The sequence below is a fragment of the Rattus norvegicus genome, chromosome 14 (genome assembly GCF_036323735.1).
Source record: "Rattus norvegicus strain BN/NHsdMcwi chromosome 14, GRCr8, whole genome shotgun sequence".
NCBI lineage: Eukaryota > Metazoa > Chordata > Mammalia > Rodentia > Muridae > Rattus > Rattus norvegicus.
This window is the reverse complement of record NC_086032.1, coordinates 21138776-21164106: the sequence shown is the minus strand read 5'-3', so window position 1 is coordinate 21164106 and position 25331 is coordinate 21138776. Positions and strand designations below refer to the sequence as shown.

General features: G+C 39.6%; 1 protein-coding gene across 1 annotated transcript; it reads left to right on the top strand.

The window, feature by feature from the left end:
* The first annotated feature begins 1910 nt into the window (after positions 1–1910).
* On the top strand, positions 1911–6754 carry LOC120096526 (UDP-glucuronosyltransferase 2B17-like). The gene is made up of 3 exons (XM_039092581.2): positions 1911–2066; positions 4465–4684; positions 6273–6754. Exons 2-3 carry the CDS (start codon positions 4542–4544, stop codon positions 6550–6552), a joined length of 423 nt encoding a protein of 140 aa, XP_038948509.1. The 5' UTR covers positions 1911–2066; positions 4465–4541; the 3' UTR covers positions 6553–6754.
* Positions 6755–25331: the final 18577 nt, after the last annotated feature.

The following is a 25331-nucleotide window of genomic DNA, read 5'->3' as shown; positions in this document are numbered from 1 at the left end:
CATTTTCATTAAATTCTAAGAAGTCTTTAATTTCATTCTTTATTTCTTCCTTGACCAGGTTATCGTTGAGTAGAGCATTGTTCAACTTCCACATATATGTGGGCATTCTTCCCTTATTGTTATTGAAGACCAGCTTTAGGCTGTGGTGGTCTGATAGCACACATGGGATTATTTCTATCTTTCTGTACCTGTTGAGGCCCGTTTTATTGACCAATTATATGGTCAATTTTGGAGAAAGTACCATGAGGAGCTGAAAAGAATTTATACCCTTTTGTTTTAGGATAGAATATTCTATAAATATCTGTTAAGTACATTTGGTTCATGACTTCTCTTAGTCTGTCTACGTCTCTGTTTAATTTCTGTTTCCATGATCTGTCCATTGATGAGAGTGGGGTGTTGAAATCTCCCACTATTATTGTGTGAGGTGCAATGTGTGTTTTGAGCTTTAGTAAGGTTTCTTTTATGTATGTAGGTGCCCTTGTATTTGGGGCATAGATATTTTGGATTGAGAGTTCGTCTTGGTGGATTTTTTCTTTGACGAATATGAAGTGTCCTTCCTTATCTTTTTTTGATGACTTTTAGTTGAAAATCGATTTTATTTGATATTAGAATTGCTACTCCAGCTTGCTTCTTCAGACAATTTGCTTGGAAAGTTGTTTTCTAGCCTTTCACTCTGAGGTAGTGTCTGTCTTTGTCTCTGAGGTGTGTTTCCTATAGGCAGCAGAATGCAGGATCCTCATTGCGTATCCAGTTTGTTAACCTCTGTCTTTTTATTGGGGAGTTGAGGCCATTGATGTTGAGAGGTATTAAGGAATAGTGATTATTGCTTCCTGTTATATTCATATTTGGATATGATGTTATGTTTGTGTGCTTTTCTTCTCTTTGTTTTGTAGCCAAGACGATTAGTTTCCTGCTTCTTCTAGGGAGTAGCTTGCCTCCTTATGTTGGGTTTTACCATTTATTACCCTTTGTAGTGCTGGATTTGTATAAAGATATTGTGTAAATTTGATTTTGTCATGGAATATCTTGGTTCCTCCATCTATGTTAATTGAGAGTTTTGCAGGATACAGTAACCTGGGCTGGCATTTGTGTTCTCTTAGGTTCTGTATGACATCTGTCCAGGATCTTCTGGCTTTCATAGCCTCTGGCTAAAAGTCTGGTGTGATTCTGATAGGTCTGCCTTTATATGTTACTTGACCTTTTTCCTTTGAAAGTAGATCTTGCTTTTCTGGTGTGTTTGGATATTCCATATCCTGTGAGCGATCACATTGGCCATTATATCCAAGTACTCGTGGGCAAAGAGAATTCTGCATGAAAAACAAGAATCCATAATCAAAGACAAAAATTGAAATTCACTTAAGTAGCATAGAACAAGTGAACAACCATAAACTCTAAAGTAATTAAAATGTATTTTATTACACTGTTAAGACTACAATATTAGAATTGTCAAAATAATTTAGATCAAATAAATTATTAGTAATTTGCCAATATTATTTGTAGTTGAATTATTTCACCATGGCAATGTACTAATATATTCCTGCATCATTAACTGTCTCATTTGTCTATATAACTCTTCCTGGGAAGTGGTGATTATAGTTACCTGTCTGAGTATAACACAAAAATTGCTGGCACTCTTGTGTGAGTCTTCTGAGTTCTCAGTACTCACTGCTTGGGACTTTCTCATCTATCCAGTCAGAGGTGTTCAGAGCTGTTTTCCCTTTACTTCAAAAAAACCTACATTTTAAAATTACTTCTCTTTTAGAAATTAAAATTACACCATTTTTGCCTTTCCATTACTCCCTTCAAACACTCCCATAAACATGCCCCCTTGGTCATTTTCAAACTCACAACTTCTTTTTTCCATTAATTGTTACATACATATATGTGTGTCTCCACATTTCTATTTCTAAATATATACAGCTCAGTCTTTGTAATGTCAAATTTGGCAACACCAATGAAATTGTCTAACTTTTAACAGGTTCTTTGGAAATTTGATGGCAAAACCCCAGCAACCTTAGGACCCAATACCAGAGTCTACAAGTGGCTTCCCCAGAATGACCTCCTTGGTAAGACTCTAGAAAAAAATGCAACATCATGACTGAGTCCTGGATTTTTGTACCTATCACTTTTCAAACTCTTTATATTAAACTTACTTCAGGAATTATTTATTTAAGATAAAAAGTTCTAACATTAATTCGATCTTTTTACCACACATATATTTCTTTCTCTCCTTCTTTCTATCTTTCTCTTTCTTTAAGTCAGGGGGATTTTATTCTAATTCATTTTTGTTAACTAGAAACAAATGTCACAGCTGTGAATTCTGTACAACAAATTTAAAATGAAACATGTATGCATGCACAGAACTTTCTAAGTGGTTATAACCCCATACCTTACTTTGTTAAATGACTCACTCATGACCCAATCCATGTCTCTCTATTTCTTCTTCTCACTTTACATTTTGACCATTTGCATAAAACTGTGTCTACCAGTGTCTAACTCTCAACAGACTGATGGTTAAAGCTAAATAACTAGCTCAATTATACAACAGAATGGTCCTTTATCCAAGTTCCCTAAGAGTAAGAAAGGTCACCTTTAAAATATTTTTATTTGGTTATTTTATTTATTTACATTTCAAAGTATTTTCCTTATCCCAGTTTCCCTTCCACAAAGCCTCTACTCCCTCCTTCCTTTCATGCCTCTATGTGGGTGCTCCCATACCCACTCCTGGCTAAGCGGCCTAGTTTTCCCTCATCCTGAGTCATCAAGCCTCCACAGAACCAAGGGGCTCCCCTCGAATTGTTGCCTCATAAGTCTCTCCTCTGCTACATATTCAGCTGAGGCATGCATCCCTCCGTGTATATTCTTTGTTGATGGTTTTCTTCCTGGGAGATCTAGGGGGTCTAGTTGGGTGATATTGCTGTCCTTACTCTCTGGATGCAAACCCCTTCAGCTCCTTCACTCTTTGCCCCAACTTCTCCATAGCGATCGCCATGCTCAGTCTGATAGTTGACTGCAAGTATCCATATCTGTATTGGTAAGGCTCTGGCAAAGACTTTCAGGATACAGCTATATCAGGTTCTTGTCAGCAAATGCTTCTTGGCATCAGCAATAGTATCTGGGTGTGGTAATTACTGACAGAATGGATCCCTTGGTGGAGCAGTCACTGGATGGCCTTTCCTTTAGTTTCTGCTCAACTTTTGTCCCTTCTTTTCCTTTTGACAGGAAGAATTCTAGATTAATATTTTTTGAGGTGAGTGGTCAGCCCCATCCCTCAAACATGGCCCACGATTATACACTAGATATGGTCTCTACAGAGTCTCTCTCCCTTCTGTTGGTTATTTCACTCGCACCCTCTACTTCTTGTGATTATTTTCTTCCCCCATTTGAGTATGACTGAAGCTTCCACACTCTGGTCTTCTTCCTTCTTGAGCTTCATATGGTCTGTGAGATGTATCATGGGTATTCAGAGCTTTCTATGTCTAATAACAACTAATCACTGAGTACATACCATGTGCATTATTTTGTGACTTGGTTACCTCACTCAGGATGAGATTTTCTACTTCTACTCACTTTCCTTCAAATTTCAAGCAGTCATTGTTTTTAATAGCTGAGTAGTATTCCACTGTGCAAATGTGCAACTTTTTCTGTATCCATTCCCCTGTTGAGGCACATATGAGTCATTTCCAGCTTCTGGCTATCTTAAATAAAGCTGCTACAAACACAGTACAGCATGTTTTCTTGTTATAGGTTGGGGCATCTTTTGGGTATATGCCCAGGAGTGGTATAACTGGATCCTCGGGTAGCACAATGTCATATCTTCTGAGGAACCAACAGACTGACTTCTAGAGTGGTTGTACCAGTATGCAATCCCAGCACCAATGGAGGAATGCTCCTCATTCTCCACATCCTCACCTGTATTTGATCTTAGTCATTCTGACTGGTGTGAGGTGAAATCTCAGGGTCATTTTGATTTGCATTTTCCTTGATGACTGAGTATGTTGAACTTTACTTTAGGTGCTTGTTATCCATTCAAGATTTCTCAGTTAATAATTATGCTTAGCTCTGTACCACACTTTCAAGTAGGGTTATTTGGTTCTCTAGAGTCCAACTTTTTAGTTCTTTGTATATTTTATGTGTTAGCCCTCTATTGGATGCAGGTTGGTAAAGTTCGTTTGCCAATCTGTGGGATTCCATTTTCTCACTCATTTTTTTTTACCTGCTATGTACTTCATATGTTCAACTTAAAGAGGGTTTTTAATACTTAAAGTCTCAAGTCACATGTAAATTGGCAAAAATAGTTCTCCAGAATTTTTTCTTGCCCTGAGACAGAAAAATATTTTAGAGAGCTTATGATTTTAAGAATCTTGATATAGAAACTTCTCCATTCAGTTCCTTTTAGTATACATATCTCTTTTCACGACTAAAACTGCTAATTAATGTTAATCTGAATTCATCTTCTTCTAGGTCATCCAAAAACCAAAGCCTTTGTAACTCATGGTGGAGCCAATGGTGTCTATGAGGCCATCTATCATGGAATCCCTATGGTTGGCATTCCTATGTTTGGAGAACAACATGATAACATTGCCCACATGGTGGCCAAAGGAGCAGCTGTTACACTGAATATCAGGACAATGTCAAAGTCAAATTTGTTCAATGCACTAAAGGAAATAATAAACAATCCATTGTGAGTAAAACCTTTAATAATGTTTCATTTATTCATGTATTTATTTAGTATTTATTCATTCCTTCATTTGGTCACTTGGTTATTTAGACATACATTCATTGTCTTCTTACCAAAAGCCAAACAAATGAGAATTATACTGAAGGTAATGATAATGATAGGAACAGAAAAAATAAGGGCTTACCCAATTAGACAAGATGGATGAAGCAAAGAAGTGTAGACCGACAGGAGCCGGATGTAGATCGCTCCTGAGAGACACAGCCAGAATACAGCAAATACAGAGGCGAATGCCAGCAGCAAACCACTGAACTGAGAATAGGTCCCCCGTTGAAGGAATCAGAGAAAGAACTGGAAGAGCTTGAAGGTGCTCGAGACCCCAAAAGTACAACAATGTCAAGCAACCAGAGCTTCCAGGGACTAAGCCACTACCTAAAGACTATACATGGACTGACCCTGGACTCTGTCCCCATAGGTAGCAATGAATATCCTAGTACGAGCACCAGTGGAAGGGGAAGCCCTGGGTCCTGCTAAGACTGAACCCCCAGTGAACTAGACTATGCGGGGAGGGTGGCAATGGGGGGAGGTTTGGGAGGGGAACACCCACAAGGAAGGGGAGGGGGGAGGGTGATGTCTGTCCGGAAACCGGGAAAGGGACTAACACTTGAAATGTATATAAGAAATACTCAAGAAAATTAAAAAAAAAATAAGGGCTTGATTCAGTACCCACATTATTCTCTCCTTTACTCATGGTTTTTAAATTCCTTGTTTTATTTTATGTTTCATTGCTATGTAAATCAGGGTAATCCTAAGTGTGCAACCCTTCTGATTTACCCTCCACACTGCTTGGGCAAGAAGTATTTTTGACACCCCTGTATAATACCTCAAAAGAATGCTTTCTTGTCTTGTGTAGGGTATTTTAGTAGGCATTTGTTGGGTATTTGAAGGAGAACCATGAAGTCAGATGAGAAAAGTTCATTAGACTATATATGTATATGGGCCTGGAATAGAATGTAAGGCATAAATAGCTATTAGTATAATTTTTTCATACATTCTAGTTGTTATTGTTTCCATCTCCCTCCTCCTCTTCCCATTTCCCTAGTTTGATTCCTTGAATTCTGATCTCTCCCTTCACTGTATTCACATCTTCTTCTCTATTTAAACACCCTACCCATCTCTGAGGAGCTTCTACTCTTCTTATTCTTCTACCAGAAAAGCTGAGTCCTAAACAGTAAATAACTATACTGTGAATACTAATGAATGAATATGTTTTTATGAGAAGAAAGAAACAATTTTGTTCTTGTGCTTTGAAATTACAACCGTTGTAATTCCTACCTGTTGTGCTAAATCAAACTGATATTTAGGAGTGGTAACTCAGGCCTCTAAGTCACCCTTCTACGTAATGTAGCCATCAGTCATCTTTTCAACAGTAGAGTCAAATGCACTTGCATAATGCTTTTCTGTGAAATTTGGACTTTTCTAAAATCAGAATGTTAACCAAAAAAATGAAGATCAGCAATGATATCAAAATTATTCTAAATGGGTAAGAGCAGGATTTCATTCCATTAACTGATGACCATTTTCTCTCTTATAGCTATAAAAAAAATGCTGTGTGGTTGTCAACCATTCACCATGACCAACCTATGAAGCCCCTGGACAAGGCTGTCTTCTGGATTGAGTTTGTCATGCGCCACAAAGGGGCCAAGCACCTGAGACCACTTGGACATAACCTTCCCTGGTACCAGTACCACTCTCTGGATGTGATTGGATTCCTGCTCACCTGTTCGGCAGTCATTGCAGTCCTTACTGTAAAATCCTTCTTGTTTATTTACCGACTCTTTGTGAAGAAGGAAAAGAAAATGAAGAATGAGTAGAGCTCATTGACAATGCACTACAGGAATGAAATTTCAGCCTCATTCTAATTTATGAATCACCTTCTTAACACTTCCTGATTATTTTTTTGTCAAGGCAGATCATCTTTGTAAGAAAACATATAACTCCATAAATACTGATATGTTATCAAAAATTCCATCATTCATAAATTTTAATAGCACTTAATATAAAAATATAAAAAAAACTGTACTTGATAGAGTCATTTTTTTCATCTTTATTAACTTGGGTATTTCTTATTTACATTTCGATTGTTATTCCCTTTCCCGGTTTCCTGGTCTACATCCCCCTAATCACTCCTACTCTCCTCCTCTATTGGTGTTCCCCTCCCCTTCTTTCCCCCGTTACCACCCTCCCCGCAACTATCTTGTTCACTGGCAGTTCAGTCTTGGCAGGACCAAGGGCTTTCCCTTCCACTGGTGCTCTTACTAGGCTATTCATTGCTACCAATGAGGTTCGAGCACAGGGTCAGTCCATATATAGCCTTTGGGTCGTGGCTTAGTCCCAGGAAGCTCTGCTTGTTGACATTGTTCTTCATATGGGGTCTCAAGCCCCTTCAAGTTCTTTCTGTCCTTTCTAACATTCCTTCAACGGGGGTCCAGTTCTCAGTTCAGTGGTTTCCTGCCTGCATTCGCCTATGTATTTGCTGTATTCTGGCTGTGTCTCTCAGGAGAAATCTACATCCGGTTCCTGTTGGCCTGCATTTCTTTGCTTCATCCATCTTATCTAGTTTGCTGGCTGTATATGTATGGGCCACATGTGGGACAGGCTCTGAATGGGTGTTCCTTCTGACTCTGTTCTAAACTTTGCCTCCCTATCACCTCCCAAGCGTATTCTTTTTCCCCTTTTAAGGAAGGAGTGAAGCATTCGCATTTTGGTAATCCTACTTGATTTTCATGTGTTCTGTGCATGAAGGGTCATTGGAGCATTTGGGCTAATGTCCACTTATCAGTGAGTGCATACCATGTGTATTTTTCTGAGATTGGGCTACTTCATTCAGGATGATATTTTCCAGTTCCATTCATTTGCCTATGAATTTCATAAAGTCATTGTTTTTGATAGCTGAGTAATATTCCGTTGTGTAGATGTACCACATTTTCTGTATCCATTCCTCTGTTGAAGGGCATCTGGGTTCTTTCCAGCTTCTGGCTATTATAAATTAGGCTGCTATGAACATAGTGGAGCACGTGTCTCTGTTGTATTTTGGGGCATCTTTTGAGTATATGCCCAAGTAGGTATAGCTGGGTCCTCACGTAGTTCAATGTCCAAATTTCTAAGGACTTTCCAGACTGATTTCCAGAATGGTTGTACGAGTCTGAAATCCCACCAACAATGGAGGAGTGTTGCCAGCATTTACTGTCACCTGAGTTTTTGATCTTAGCCATTCTCACTGATGTGAGGTGAAATCTCAGGGTTGTTTTGATTTGTATTTCCCTGATTACTAAAGATGTTGAACATTTCTTTAGGTGTTTCTCAGCCATTTGGTATTCCTCAGCGATTAATTCTTTGTTTAGCTCTGAAACCCATTTTTAATAGGGTTATTTGTCTCTTTGCAGTCTCACTTCTTGAGTTCTTTGTATATTTTGGATATAGGCCCTCTGTCAGCTGAAGGATAGGTAAAGATCTTTTTCCCAATCTGTTAGTTGCCATTTTGTCCTAACAACAGTGTCCTCTGCCTTACAGAAGCTTTGCTGTTTTATGAGATCTCATTTGTCAATTCCTGATCTTAGAGTATAAGCCATTGGTGTTTTGTTCAGGAAATTTTCTCCAGTGTCCATGTGTTCGAGATGGCTTCCCCACTTTTTCTTCTCTTAGTTTGAGTGTATATGATTTGATGTAGAGGTCATTGATCCATTTTGACTTAAGCTTTGTAAGGGTGATAAGAATTGATTGATCTGCATTCTTCTACATGCTGACCTCCAGTTGAAACAGCACTATTTGCTGAAAATGCTACCTTTTTTCCACTGGATTGCTTTGGCTCCTTTTTCAAAAATCAAGTGACCATAGGTGTTTGGGTTCATTTCTGGGTCTTCAATTCTATTCCACTTGTCTATCTGTCTGTCTCTGTACCAATACCACGCAGTCTTTATCACTATTGCTCTGTAATTCTGAAGTCCTTTTATTGTTGAGGATAGTTTTAGCTATCCTGGGTTTTTTGTTATTCCAGATGAATTTGCAAATTGTTCTGTCTAACTCTTTGAAGAATTGGATTGTTATTTTGATGGGGATTGCATTGAATCTGTAGATTGCTTTTGGAAAAAGGGCCATTTTTACTATATTGATCTTGCCAATCCATGAGCATGGGAGATCTTTCCATATTCTGAAAACTTCTTCAATTTCTTTCTTTGGAGTCTTGAAGTTCTTAACATACAGATCTTTCATTTGCTTGGTTAAAGTCACACCGAGGTATTTTATATTATTTGGGACTATTATGAAGGTTGTCTTTTCCCTAATTCCTTTCTCAGCTTGTTTCTCTTTTGTGTAGAGGAAGGCTACTGATTTATTTGACTTAATTTTATACCCAGCCACTTTGCTGAAGGTGTTTATCAGGTTTAGTAGTTCTCTGGTGGAACTTTTGGGATCACTTAAATATATTATCATATCATCTTCAAATAGTGATATTTTGACTTCTTCTTTTCTGAACTCTATCCCTTTGATCTCCTTTTGATGTCTGATTGCTTTGTCTAGAACTTCAAGAACTATATTGAATAAGTAGGGAGAGAGTGGGCAACATTGTCTAGTCTCTAATTTTAGTGGGATTGCTTCAAGGATCTCTACATTTAGTTTAATGTTAGCTACTGGTTTGTTGTATATGGCTTTTACTATGTGTAGGTATGGGCCTTGAATTCCTATTCTTTCCAGGACTTTTATCATGAAGGGGTGTTAAATTTTGTTAAATGCTTTTCAGCATCTAATGAAATGATGAGGTGGTTTTTATCTTCCAGTTTTTTTTATATACTGGATTACGTTGGTAGTTTTCCTTATATTAAACCATCCCTACATGCCTGGGATGAAGCCTACTTGATCACAGTGGATGATTGTTTTGATGTGCTCTTGGATTCGGTGTGCCAGAATTTTATTGAATATTTTTGCGTCGATTTTCATACGGGAAATTGGTCCGAAGTTCTCTTTCTTTGTTGGGTCTTTGTGTGGTTTGGGTATAAGAGAAATTGTGGCTTCATAGAAGGTATTCGATAGCACTCAATCTGTTTCAATTTTGTGGAATAGTTTGGATAGTATTGGTATGAGGTCTTCTATGAAGGTCTGATTGAATTCTGCATTGAACCCATCTGGACGTGGGCTCTTTTTCGTTGGGAGACCTTTAATGACTGCTTCTATTTCTTTAGGAGTTATGGGGTTGTTTAACTGATTTATCTGTTCCTGATTTAACTTCGGTACCTGGTATCTGTCTACGATATTGTCCATTTCCTGCAGACTTTCAAGTTTTGTTGAATATAGGCTTTTGTACTAAATCTGATGATTTTTTTTTTAATTTCCCCTGATTCTGTAGTTATGTCTCCCATTTCTTTTCTGATTTTGCTAATTTGGACACACTCTCTGTGTCCTCTGCTTAGTCTGGCTAAGGGTCTATCTATCTTGTTGATTTTCTCAAAGAACCAACTTTTGGTTCTTGTTGTTTCTTTGTATAGTCCTTTTTGTTTCTACGTGGTTGATTTCAGCTCTGAGTTTGATTATTCCCTACCTTCTACTCCTCCTGGGTGTATTTGCTCCTTTTTATTCTAGAGCTTTTAGGTATGCTGTCAAGTTGCTGATACATGTCTCTCCTGTTTCTTTCTGCAGGCACTCAGAGCTATGAGTTTTCCTCTTAGCACAGCTTTCATTATGTCCCACAATTTTGGGTATGTTATATCTTAATTTCATTAAATTCTAAGAAATCTTTAATTTCTTTCTTTATTTCTTCCTTGACCAGGTTATCATTGAGTAGAGCATTGTTCAACTTCCATGTATATGTGGGCATTCTTCCCTTATTGTTCTTAAAGACCAGCTGTAGACCGTGGTGGTTTTATAGGACGCATGGGATTATTTCTATCATTCTGTATGTATTGAGACCTGTTTTATGGCCAATTACATGGTCAATTTTGGAGAAAGTACCATGAGGTGGTGAGAAGAAGGTATATCATTTTGTTTTAGGATGGAATACTCTATAAATATCAGTTAAGTCCACTGGGTTCATGACTTCTCTTAGTCTACCTATGTCGGTCTTTAATTTTTGTTTCCATGATCTGTCCATTGATGAGAGTGGAGTGTTGAAATCTCCTACTATTATTGTGTTAGGTGCAATGTGTGCTTTGAGCATTGGTAAGTTTTCATTTATGTATGTAGGTGCACTTTTACTTGGAGCACAGATATTTAGGTTTGAGGGTTCATCTTGGTGGATTTTCCCTTTGATGAATATGAAGTATCCTTCCTTATCTTTTTTGATGACTTTTAGTTGAAAATCGATTTTATTCGATATTGGAATGACTACTCTAGATTGCTTCTCAGAACATTTTCTTAGAAAGTTGTTTTCCAACCATTTACTCTGAGGTAGTGTCTGTCTTTGTCTCTGAGGTGTGTTTCCTATAGGCAGCAGAATGCAGGGTCCTCATTGTGTATCCAGTTTGTTAATCTATGTCTTTTTATTGGGGAGCTGAGACCATTGATGTTGAGAGATATTAAGGAATAGTGATTATTGCTTCCTGTTATATTCATATTTGGATGTGAGGTTATGTTTGTGTGCTTTTCTTCTCTTTGTTTTGTTGCCATCGTGATAAGTTTATAGCTTTTTCTAGGGTATAGCTCGCCTCCTTATGTTGGGCTTTACCATTTAATATCCTTTGTAGGGCTGGATTTGTATAAAGATATTGTGTAAATTTGGTTTTGTTATGGAATATCTTGGTTTCTCCATCTATGTTAATTGAGAGTTTTGCTGGATACAGTAACCTGGGCTGGCATCTGTGTTCTCTTAGGGTCTGTATGACATCTGTCCAGGATCTTCTGGCTTTCACAGTCTCTGGTAAAAAGTCTGGTGTGATTTTCATAGGTCTGCCTTTATATGTTACTTGACCTTTTCCCCTTACTGCTTTTAATATTCTTTCTTTGTTTTGTGCATTTGGTGTTTTGACTATTATGTGACAGGAGGAGTTTCTTTTCTGGTCCAATCTATTTGGAGTTCTGTAGGCTTCTTGTATGTTTATGGGCATCTCTTTCTTTAGGTTAGGGAAGTTTTCTTCTATGATTTTGTTGAAGATATTTACTGGTCCTTTGAGCTGGGAGTCTTCACTCTCTTCTATACCTATTATCCTTAGGTTTGATCTTCTCATTGAGTCCTGGATTTCCTGTATGTTTTGGATCAGTAGCTTTTTCTGCTTTACATTATCTTTGACAGTTGAGTCGATGATTTCTATGGCATCTTCTGCCCCCGAGATTCTCTTTCTATCTCTGTATTCTGTTGGTGAAGCTTGTATCTACGGCTCTTTTTCTCTTCTTTCGGTTTTCTATATCCAGGGTTGTTTCCATGTGTTCTTTCTTGATTGCTTCTCTTTCCATTTTTAATTCCTTCAACTGTTTGATTGTGTTTTCCTGGAATTCTTCCAGGGATTTTTGTGATTCCTCTCTGTAGGCTTCTTCTTGTTCATTTATGGTTTCCTGTGTTTCTCTAAGGGAGTTCTTCACGTCTTTCTTGAAGTCCTCCAGCATCATGATCAAAAATGATTTTGAAACTAGATCTTGCTTTTCTGGTGTGTTTGGATATTCCGTGTTTGCTTTGGTGAGAGAATTGGGCTCTGATGATGCCATGTAGTCTTGGTTTCTGTTGCTTGGATTCCTGCGTTTGCCTCTCCCCATCAGATTATCTCTAGGGTTACTTTGTTCTGCTATTTCTGACAGTGGCTAGACTGTCCTATAAGCCTGTGTGTCAGGAGTGCTGTAGACCTGTTTTCCTGTTTTCTTTCAGCCAGTTATGGGAACAGAGAGTTCTGCTTTCGGGCGTGTAGTTTTTCCCTTCTACAGGTCTTCAGCTGTTCCTGTGGGCCTGTGTCTTGAGTTCACCAGGCAGGTCACTTGGAGCAGGAAGCTTTGTCTTGCCTGTGGTCCCGAGGCTCAAGTTTGATCATGGGGTGTTGCTTATGAGCTCTCCACAGGGGCAGCAACCAGGAAGATCTGCGCCACCCTTTCCGGGAGCTTCCGTGCACCAGGGTTCCAGATGGTGTTTGGTGTTTTCCTCTGGAATCAGTAATGTGGGCAGAGTGCAGTCTCTTCTGGTCCCCAGGCGTGTCTGCCTCTCGGAAGGTTTAGCTCTCCCTCCCACGGGATTTGGTTGCAGAGTACTGTTTATCTGGTCGGTCCCTTCAGTTTCCGGCGGTGTCTCAGTCTCAGGGGACCTGCTGCTGCTGTGCCCTTATCCAAGGGAACCCAGAGGCCGTATATAGTTTCCTCTTGGGCCAGGGATGTGGGCAGGGGTGGGCAGTGTTGGTGGTCTCTTCTGCTCTGCAGTCTCAGGAGTGCCCACATGTCAGGGTGGTGATGTCTCTCTCCCACGGGTTTTGGGAGCAGTGAACTGCTGCGGGCAGGGACCCACGGACAGCATTATTCTTTTTGATCAGGATTATATTGACTATTTGGAATCTTTTGTTCTTCCATTTGAATTTTATGAAATTTTCTATTCTGGGAAAGGTATCATTTTCATGTTGATGAGAATTGCCCTGAATCTGTAGGGTAGTTTTGTTAGCAGAATGATCTTTACAATATTAACTGTCATGAATATGGAGGACCTTTCCATTTTATACTGACCCCTGTCCCGCGCTTCGTCTCGCCAGCAGGAACGACGCGGCACACACAGGATCCTACTACAGAAAAGCTTTAATGCGTCTTGAGAGGGAGAGCATAAGCTTACAATGCGGAGACGGAGAGTGAGGAATAACCGTCCCTTATATAGGAAACTATCCTCGCCTAGGACGTGTCACTCTCTGACTGGTCGCTGCCAATTATGCCAGATGACGTACCAAAACGTACGTGTCCCTTTGAGTAGGGAAGTTACCAGGTGCCTGCGTATTGCCCTTTTTACTAGGTGCGTTCTGCCGGATGCCGGTGCCATCTTGTAATGGAGTTTGTGAGGACAGCTCCTCGGACAGCTCCTCACATCTGTGAGGACAGCTCCTCGGACAGCTCCTCACAGACCCCTTCATTTTTTCCACTTCAGTGCTTGAAAATTGCCACTGTAGACACCTTTCCCCTTATCCTTTTGCTGTAAACATATAAATATTCCTAAGTTATACTTTGCTGATGGTGATAGTGTTTTGTTTTAAAGCTGTCTTGAAAAGAATTTTTCCTAATTTCTCAGAATATCCATTATTAACATAAAGAACCCACCTGATTTTGGCATTTTGTGTGTGGTAGGCATAGGTCTAGTCATATGTGTCTAGTTCATTATGTGTGTCCAGTGCACGTGTGTGTGGTTGTGTGGAGGTCTGAGGTTGGTCATGGGAGTCTTCTTCAATCACTTTTCATGTCTTTTCCTAAGGTAGAATCTCTCATTTGATCCCAGAACTCAACAACAAGGACTAGTCTACCTAGCTGATTTGTAGTGTGTTCCCTGTCTCCACTTCTGAGCAATGAAACAAACCAGGACTACCACATATGCCTGAGTTAACTCTGGTTCTCAAGCTTGAGTCAAGGTTCCAGAGAGAGAGAGAGAGAGAGAGAGAGAGAGAGAGACAGACAGACAGACAGACAGACAGACAGACAGACAGACTCTGGGTTCGTCTCAAACATTTGAAATCCCAAAACCAAACCCCCAGTGACAAGCTTTCTCCAACAAGACCACAGCTACCTAATAGTGCCATTCCTTGGTGATGAAGCATTCAAATGAATGAGCCTATGGGGTCCTTTACTATTGTAATCACCAGACTATGTCTACCATATGTCATCAGCATCTTCACAACACATACCAATCACAGAAATGCACAACCTAGCACAATGCATATATCAAAAAGTCCAAAAGTTCTGCCCCAGTAGATACATCTACATAAGTTCCTATACCTACAATTCATAGAATATGATGAGCTGGATCAACAGGTTTGTGAGAGTCAGAATAAGAGGAAGCAGACTCCTCATATCACTGGCATATCTAATCCAGAAACAAAGTAATAGCCATAAACATATTAATGTAGTCAAAGGGAGGAAACTTTGGTTGTACCCAAGCAGTTCTATGAAAGAAGAAACATATCTACTTTGTCTACCCTATTTTTCCCTACTTTCCCTCTAATTAGAGACTAATGAGGAAAAGAGAATTACATGTTGTATGTCTCTTTGTGTGTGTGTGTGTGTGTGTGTGTGTGTGTGTGTCTTTCAACACCATACTTATAAAAGGAAGTTCTTTACAAATCAGGACCTGAGCATCTGTTTCACTTACATCCACCACAACAGTCACACAAACTGCTCATCCTAGAATAACCTTTGATTTTATCTGTATTTTTCACACTTTGAAATACAATTACATAAGATGATTCTTTTATGGATTCATGAGAACTAATGTCTAATATTTACTACAATCATAAAAGGCATTTTCAAAAACCAATGACAATAACAACAACAACAAAAACCAACAAAATCAACAAAAAAACTAAAATTCAAAACTGGTGACTCCAATCAGGTGTGATATGCTGAGTCAAGGAATTTATTGGGTTTTTTACGAAAGCATGGGGGAAGAGTTATTTTCAAAAGCACTGAAGACTCCAGCAACTACATCTCTAGATGTCCAATGCCATCATGGAGAAATCCAAGCAAAGGTAAATCACTGGAGTCTCCTGGGTTACTGCATGTTGTGAATTTTATACTTAAATCAACACAAGTTAATGTCATCTGAAAGGATGGAACATTAGCACATAAAACAGATTATGGATCATTTTCTTGTTTGACAAATGATGTGGAAAGGTCCATCTCACTGTGGAGCATCCCTAGGAAAGTGATCCTGGGTGAAAGAAAGAGAACTGAGAGAACCATCAGCATAACCCAGTATTGTTCCTCCAGGGCCTCTACTTCAGGTCCTACCTTGAGGTTCCTGCTTTGAATTCCTGCCTTAACTTTCCTTCGTTATGGACTATAACTTTGACCTGAAAGAACCCCCATGCTCCCCAAGTTCCTTCTAATGATGATATATCTCATGATAAAAGAAACCTAAAAATGACATACTTGAAGTCATGTCCACCAAAGAATATCCAGGATGCACATAATCATGTGTTCTGTAGTAGAAGAGAAGTATTGTAAGATGTCTTTTTTTCTGGAACATTTTAAGATCACCTCCTTTTTCCAATAGGAAATGTGGCAACTTGATGGGCCTAGCAACGTAACAATGAACTATGCATATCAAAATTTTTAAAACACACCAAAGTTTAAAAGAGTTGATTCACACATATGCTTGTTTGATCTTTACTGTTGTGTAAGAACATTTAAGAAATAAGAGCTTTTTTATCTGTGATTTTTACATGGCTCTAACACATTATAATCAACAGATGATGTTTGCACATGAGAAGTGATTCAATTTTGGCTGAATAGAATCAGGGACAAAAAAGACAAATAAACTCTGTTAACCTTGAGCTCATGTTCCATGCTTGTATTTACACATGGCGTAACATCATTGCACTCATCTAATTGGTGATGGTTTAAAAGTTATATATTAATTTCTTGGCTGACTGAACTTTCATAAAAACATGAATATCCACAAAGAATGACAGATATCAAAAGCATTCCATTTCTGCAAGATGTCTATGAAACAGACTTCAGTGTTTCTGCTGATACAGCTCATATGCTACTTTAGACCTGGAGCCTGTAGAAAAGTGCTAGTGTGGCCCACAGAATACAGCCACTGGATTAATATAAAGATAATTCTGAATGAACTTGCCCAGAGAGGTCATGAAGTCACGGTTCTTGTATCTTCAGCTTCCATTCTCATTGAGCCTACCAAGGAATCTTCTATTATTTTTGAGATTTACTCTGTACCTTTGAGTAAAAGTGATCTTGAATATAGTTTTGCAAAATGGATAGATGAATGGACATGTGATTTTGAAACACTCTTGGTTTGGACATATTATTCAAAAATGCAAAAAGTCTTCAATGAATATTCTGATGTCGTTGAAAATTTATGCAAAGCACTCATTTGGAACAAGAGTCTTATGAAAAAACTCCAAGGAATATCTTGGTTTCTCCATCTAAGTTAATTGAGAGTTTTGCAGGATACAAAGTAACCTGGGCTGGCATTTTTGTTCTCTTAGGGTCTGTATGACATCTGTCCAGGATCTTCTGGCTTTCATAGTCTCTGGCGAAAAGTCTGGTGTGATTTTCATAGGTCTGCCTTTATATGTTACTTGACCTTTTTCCCTTACTGCTTTTAATATTCTTTCTTTATTTTGTGCATTTGGTGTTTGACTATTATGTGACAGGAGGAGTTTCTTTTCTGGTCCAATCTATTTGGAGTTCTGTAGGCTTCTTGTATGCTTATGGGTATCTCTTTCTTTAGGTTAGGGAGTTATCTTCTATGATTTTGTTGAAGATATTTACTGGTCCTTTGAGCTGGGAGTCTACACTCTCTTCTATACTTATTATCCTTAGGCTTGTACCTCTCATTGATTCCTGGATTTCCTGTATGTTTCAGGCCAGTATCTTTTTTCGTTTTACATTATCTTTGACAGTGTGTCGATGATTTCTTTGTAACCTTCTGCTCCTGAGATTCTCTCTTCTATATCTTGTATTCTGTTGGTGATGCTTGTATCTACAGCTCCTTGTCTCTTCCTTTGGTTTTATATATCCAGGGTTGTCTCCCTTTGTGCTTTCTGTATTCCTTCTATTTCTATTTTTAATTCCTTCACCTGTTTGATTGTGTTTTCCTGGAAATCTTTCAGGGATTTTTGTGATTCCTCTCTATAGGCTTCTTCTTGTTCATATATATTTTCTTTATGTTTTTCTTGAAGTCCTCCCTCATCATGAGGGAGGATGTGATTTTAAATATAGATCTTGCTTTTCTGGTGTGTTTGGATATTCAGTGTTTGCTATGAAGAACTGGGCTCCGATGATGCCATGTAGTCTTGATTTCTGTTGCTTGGGTTCCTGCACTTGCCTCTTACCATCAGGTTGTCTCAGGTATTACCTTGTTCTGCTATTTCTCAGAGTGGCTAGACTGTCCTATAGGCCTGTGTGTCAGGAATGCTGTAGACCTGTTTTCCTGTTTTCTTTCAGCCAGTTATGGGAACAGAGTGTTGTTTTTTCAGGCGTGTACCCTTTCCTGTCTAGTTGTCTTCAGCTGTTCCTTTGGGCATGTGTCCTGAATCTACCAGGCAGGTCACTTGGAGCAGAAAATTTGGTCTTACCTGTGGTCCCATGACTGAAGTTGATCCTGGGGGGCTGCTTTTGAGCTCTCCATGAGGACGGCAACCAGGAGAGCCTGTGCTGCCTTTGTTTGGGGATCACATGCACCAGGGTCCTCGATGGCGTTCCGTGTTTTCCTCTGGAGTCAGAAATGCGTGCAGAGTGTAGTCTCTTCTGGCTTCCCAGGCATGTCTGCCCCTCTGAAGGTTTAGCTCTTCCTCCCACAGTATTTGGGTGCAGGGAGCTTTTGACCGGGTCCCTTCAGGTCTGGGCAGTGTCTGGACTGCAGGGGACCTGCCACTTGAGTGCCCCTCTATTTCAGTTCCCAGAGGCCCTATACAGTTTCCTCTTGGGCCAGGGAAGTGGGTGGGATGGGCAGTATTGTTGGTCTTTCCCACTCTGCAGTCTCAGGAGTGCATGCCTGTCCAGGAGGTGAGCTCTCTCTCCCACAGGGTTTGGGAGCCAGGAGCTGTGGACCGGGATCAGTGACGTTGGGGCTCCAGCTAAAATTGGGAAGTGTCCAGTCCAAGAGGAATTTTCCTCTCTGTGTCCTGAGTCCACCAGGCAGGTCGCTTGGAACAGAAAAGTTGGTCTTACCTGTGGTCCCACGGCTGCAGTTACTCCTGGGGGGTGATTATGAGCTCTCCATGAGGGCGGCAACCAGGAGGACCTGCACCTCCTGTTCCTGTGACCCCCATGCACCGGAGTCCCAGAGGGAGTTAAGTGTTTTCCTCTGGAGTCAGAAATGTGGGCACTGTGTAGTCTCTTCTGGCTTCGCAGGCGTGTGTGCCCCTCTGAAGGTTTAGCTCTCCCTCCCACAGGATATTGGTGCAGGGAGCTTTTGACTGGGTCCCTTCAGGTCTGGGCGTTGTCTGGACCACTTGATAGAGTATTAATAATCAAAGTATTAACCTAACAATGTTTGAAAAGTGTCCATTTGCCTATCTCTCTCTCTGAGACTGAATCTGTACATTTCATACAATAAAATGTAGCTAATTTGTACATTATAAATGCTGACATACAAATATGTTTTTTCTGTAATAGTCTTAATTATTTGTTTTCTGGTATAAAATGTGGTTTGTTTTGGATAACAGTTTTAAAGGAATCTTTGGGCTACTTTGTTCTTATAATAAAATGTGCTAACCAAAAGCAGAACAGGATATTTGGAGTTGTGGCTACAGTTCCTTATGATGCAGAGTAGCTTGGAACACAGTGCAGCAGTCAGCCAGAGGAGGAAGTTCACTCATCACATCTAAACCAAATATAGAAAACAGAGGGTGAGCAAAAAGTGGGGCTAAGATATGAACATTCAAAACTTACTCCACCCGCGGATCCCTGCCCGCAGCAGTTCACTGCTCCCAAAACCCGTGGGAGAGAGACATCACCACCCTGACATGTGGGCACTCCTGAGACTGCAGAGCAGAAGAGACCACCAACACTGCCCACCCCTGCCCACATCCCTGGCCCAAGAGGAAACTATATACGGCCTCTGGGTTCCCTTGGATAAGGGCACAGCAGCAGCAGGTCCCCTGAGACTGAGACACCGCCGGAAACTGAAGGGACCGACCAGATAAACAGTACTCTGCAACCAAATCCCGTGGGAGGGAGAGCTAAACCTTCCGAGAGGCAGACACGCCTGGGGACCAGAAGAGACTGCACTCTGCCCACATTACTGATTCCAGAGGAAAACACCAAACACCATCTGGAACCCTGGTGCACGGAAGCTCCCGGAAAGGGTGGCGCAGATCTTCCTGGTTGCTGCCCCTGTGGAGAGCTCATAAGCAACACCCCATGATCAAACTTGAGCCTCGGGACCACAGGCAAGACAAAGCTTCCTGCTCCAAGTGACCTGCCTGGTGAACTCAAGACACAGGCCCACAGGAACAGCTGAAGACCTGTAGAAGGGAAAAACTACACGCCCGAAAGCAGAACTCTCTGTTCCCATAACTGGCTGAAAGAAAACAGGAAAACAGGTCTACAGCACTCCTGACACACAGGCTTATAGGACAGTCTAGCCACTGTCAGAAATAGCAGAACAAAGTAACCCTAGAGATAATCTGATGGGGAGAGGCAAACGCAGGAATCCAAGCAACAGAAACCAAGACTACATGGCATCATCAGAGCCCAATTCTCTCACCAAAGCAAACACGGAATATCCAAACACACCAGAAAAGCAAGATCTAGTTTCAAAATCATTTTTGATCATGATGCTGGAGGACTTCAAGAAAGACGTGAAGAACTCCCTTAGAGAAACACAGGAAACCATAAATGAACAAGAAGAAGCCTACAGAGAGGAATCACAAAAATCCCTGGAAGAATTCCAGGAAAACACAATCAAACAGTTGAAGGAATTAAAAATGGAAAGAGAAGCAATCAAGAAAGAACACATGGAAACAACCCTGGATATAGAAAACCGAAAGAAGAGAAAAAGAGCCGTAGATACAAGCTTCACCAACAGAATACAGAGATAGAAAGAGAATCTCGGGGGCAGAAGATGCCATAGAAATCATCGACTCAACTGTCAAAGATAATGTAAAGCAGAAAAAGCTACTGATCCAAAACATACAGGAAATCCAGGACTCAATGAGAAGATCAAACCTAAGGATAATAGGTATAGAAGAGAGTGAAGACTCCCAGCTCAAAGGACCAGTAAATATCTTCAACAAAATCATAGAAGAAAACTTCCCTAACCTAAAGAAAGAGATGCCCATAAACATACAAGAAGCCTACAGAACTCCAAATAGATTGGACCAGAAAAGAAACTCCTCCTGTCACATAATAGTCAAAACACCAAATGCACAAAACAAAGAAAGAATATTAAAAGCAGTAAGGGGAAAAGGTCAAGTAACATATAAAGGCAGACCTATGAAAATCACACCAGACTTTTCACCAGAGACTGTGAAAGCCAGAAGATCCTGGACAGATGTCATACAGACCCTAAGAGAACACAGATGCCAGCCCAGGTTACTGTATCCAGCAAAACTCTCAATTAACATAGATGGAGAAACCAAGATATTCCATAACAAAACCAAATTTACACAATATCTTTATACAAATCCAGCCCTACAAAGGATATTAAATGGTAAAGCCCAACATAAGGAGGCGAGCTATACCCTAGAAAAAGCTATAAACTTATCACGATGGCAACAAAACAAAGAGAAGAAAAGCACACAAACATAACCTCACATCCAAATATGAATATAACAGGAAGCAATAATCACTATTCCTTAATATCTCTCAACATCAATGGTCTCAGCTCCCCAATAAAAAGACATAGATTAACAAACTGGATACACAATGAGGACCCTGCATTCTGCTGCCTATAGGAAACACACCTCAGAGACAAAGACAGACACTACCTCAGAGTAAATGGTTGGAAAACAACTTTCTAAGAAAATGTTCTGAGAAGCAATCTAAAGTAGTCATTCCAATATCGAATAAAATCGATTTTCAACTAAAAGTCATCAAAAAAGATAAGGAAGGATACTTCATATTCATCAAAGGGAAAATCCACCAAGATGAACCCTCAAACCTAAATATCTGTGCTCCAAGTAAAAGTGCACCTACATACATAAATGAAAACTTACCAATGCTCAAAGCACACATTGCACCTAACACAATAATAGTAGGAGATTTCAACACTCCACTCTCATCAATGGACAGATCATGGAAACAAAAATTAAAGACCGACATAGGTAGACTAAGAGAAGTCATGAACCCAGTGGACTTAACTGATATTTATAGAGTATTCCATCCTAAAACAAAATGATATACCTTCTTCTCACCACCTCATGGTACTTTCTCCAAAATTGACCATGTAATTGGCCATAAAACAGGTCTCAATACATACAGAATGATAGAAATAATCCCATGCGTCCTATAAAACCACCACGGTCTACAGCTGGTCTTTAAGAACAATAAGGGAAGAATGCCCACATATACATGGAAGTTGAACAATGCTCTACTCAATGATAACCTAGTCAAGGAAGAAATAAAGAAAGAAATTAAAGATTTCTTAGAATTTAATGAAATTAAGATATAACATACCCAAAATTGTGGGACATAAAGAAAGCTGTGCTAAGAGGAAAACTCATAGCTCTGAGTGCCTGCAGAAAGAAACAGGAGAGAGCATGTATCAGCAGCTTGACAGCATACCTAAAAGCTCTAGAACAAAAAGGAGCAAATACACCCAGGAGGAGTAGAAGGTAGGGAATAATCAAACTCAGAGCTGAAATCAACCACGTAGAAACAAAAAGGACTATACAAAGAAACAACAAGAACCAAAAGTTGGTTCTTTGAGAAAATCAACAAGATAGATAGACCCTTAGCCAGACTAAGCAGAGGACACAGAGAGTGTGTCCAAATTAGCAAAATCAGAAAAGAAATGGGAGACATAACTACAGAATCAGGGGAAATTAAAAAAAATCATCAGATTTAGTACAAAAGCCTATATTCAACAAAACTTGAAAGTCTGCAGGAAATGGACAATATCGTAGACAGATACCAGGTACCGAAGTTAAATCAGGAACAGATAAACCAGTTAAACAACCCCATAACTCCTAAAGAAATAGAAGCAGTCATTAAAGGTCTCCCAACGAAAAAGAGCCCACGTCCAGATGGGTTCAATACAGAATTCAATCAGACCTTCATAGAAGACCTCATACCAATACTATCCAAACTATTCCACAAAATTGAAACAGATTGAGTGCTATCGAATACCTTCTATGAAGCCACAATTTCTCTTATACCCAAACCACACAAAGACCCAACAAAGAAAGAGAACTTCGGACCAATTTCCCGTATGAAAATCGACGCAAAAATATTCAATAAAATTCTGGCACACCGAATCCAAGAGCACATCAAAACAATCATCCACTGTGATCAAGTAGGCTTCATCCCAGGCATGTAGGGATGGTTTAATATAAGGAAAACTACCAACGTAATCCAGTATATAAAAAAAACTGGAAGATAAAAACCACCTCATCATTTCATTAGATGCTGAAAAGCATTTAACAAAATTTAACACCCCTTCATGATTAAAGTCCTGGAAAGAATAGGAATTCAAGGCCCATACCTACACATAGTAAAAGCCATATACAACAAACCAGTAGCTAACATTAAACTAAATGTAGAGATCCTTGAAGCAATCCCACTAAAATTAGAGACTAGACAATGTTGCCCACTCTCTCCCTACTTATTCAATATAGTTCTTGAAGTTCTAGACAAAGCAATCAGACATCAAAAGGAGATCAAAGGGATAGAGTTCAGAAAAGAAGAAGTCAAAATATCACTATTTGAAGATGATATGATAATATATTTAAGTGATCCCAAAAGTTCCACCAGAGAACTACTAAACCTGATAAACACCTTCAGCAAAGTGGCTGGGTATAAAATTAAGTCAAATAAATCAGTAGCCTTCCTCTACACAAAAGAGAAACAAGCTGAGAAAGGAATTAGGGAAAAGACAACCTTCATAATAGTCCCAAATAATATAAAATACCTCGGTGTGACTTTAACCAAGCAAATGAAAGATCTGTATGTTAAGAACTTCAAGACTCCAAAGAAAGAAATTGAAGAAGTTTTCAGAATATGGAAAGATCTCCCATGCTCATGGATTGGCAAGATCAATATAGTAAAAATGGCCCTTTTTCCAAAAGCAATCTACAGATTCAATGCAATCCCCATCAAAATAACAATCCAATTCTTCAAAGAGTTAGACAGAACAATTTGCAAATTCATCTGGAATAACAAAAAACCCAGGATAGCTAAAACTATCCTCAACAATAAAAGGACTTCAGAATTACAGAGCAATAGTGATAAAGACTGCGTGGTATTGGTACAGAGACAGACAGATAGACAAGTGGAATAGAATTGAAGACCCAGAAATGAACCCAAACACCTATGGTCACTTGATTTTTGAAAAAGGAGCCAAAGCAATCCAGTGGAAAAAAGGTAGCATTTTCAGCAAATAGTGCTGTTTCAACTGGAGGTCAGCATGTAGAAGAATGCAGATCAATCAATTCTTATCACCCTTACAAAGCTTAAGTCAAAATGGATCAATGACCTCTACATCAAATCATATACACTCAAACTAAGAGAAGAAAAAGTGGGGAAGCCATCTCGAACACATGGACACTGGAGAAAATTTCCTGAACAAAACACCAATGGCTTATACTCTAAGATCAGGAATTGACAAATGAGATCTCATAAAACAGCAAAGCTTCTGTAAGGCAGAGGACACTGTTGTTAGGACAAAATGGCAACTAACAGATTGGGAAAAAGATCTTTACCTATCCTTCAGCTGACAGAGGGCCTATATCCAAAATATACAAAGAACTCAAGAAGTGAGACTGCAAAGAGACAAATAACCCTATTAAAAATGGGTTTCAGAGCTAAACAAAGAATTAATCGCTGAGGAATACCAAATGGCTGAGAAACACCTAAAGAAATGTTCAACATCTTTAGTAATCAGGGAAATACAAATCAAAACAACCCTGAGATTTCACCTCACATCAGTGAGAATGGCTAAGATCAAAAACTCAGGTGACAGTAAATGCTGGCAACACTCCTCCATTGTTGGTGGGATTTCAGACTCGTACAACCATTCTGGAAATCAGTCTGGAAAGTCCTTAGAAATTTGGACATTGAACTACGTGAGGACCCAGCTATACCTACTTGGGCATATACTCAAAAGATGCCCCAAAATACAACAGAGACACGTGCTCCACTATGTTCATAGCAGCCTAATTTATAATAGCCAGAAGCTGGAAAGAACCCAGATGCCCTTCAACAGAGGAATGGATACAGAAAATGTGGTACATCTACACAACGGAATATTACTCAGCTATCAAAAACAATGACTTTATGAAATTCATAGGCAAATGAATGGAACTGGAAAATATCATCCTGAATGAAGTAGCCCAATCTCAGAAAAATACACATGGTATGCACTCACTGATAAGTGGACATTAGCCCAAATGCTCCAATGACCCTTCATGCACAGAACACATGAAAATCAAGTAGGATTACCAAAATGCGAATGCTTCACTCCTTCCTTAAAAGGGGAAAAAGAATACGCTTGGGAGGTGATAGGGAGGCAAAGTTTAGAACAGAGTCAGAAGGAACACCCATTCAGAGCCTGTCCCACATGTGGCCCATACATATACAGCCAGCAAACTAGATAAGATGGATGAAGCAAAGAAATGCAGGCCAACAGGAACCGGATGTAGATTTCTCCTGAGAGACACAGCCAGAATACAGCAAATACATAGGCGAATGCAGGCAGGAAACCACTGAACTGAGAACTGGACCCCCGTTGAAGGAATGTTAGAAAGGACAGAAAGAACTTGAAGGGGCTTGAGACCCCATATGAAGAACAATGTCAACAAGCAGAGCTTCCTGG

Coding starts and splice junctions, on each gene's coding strand:
- LOC120096526 (XM_039092581.2), top strand. CDS start 4,542: ATGGTTGGCATTCCTATGTTTGGAGAACAACATGATAACATTGCCCAC. Junction 4,685..6,272: donor GAAATAATAAACAATCCATT/GTGAGTAAAACC, acceptor TCTCTCTTATAG/CTATAAAAAAAATGCTGTGT.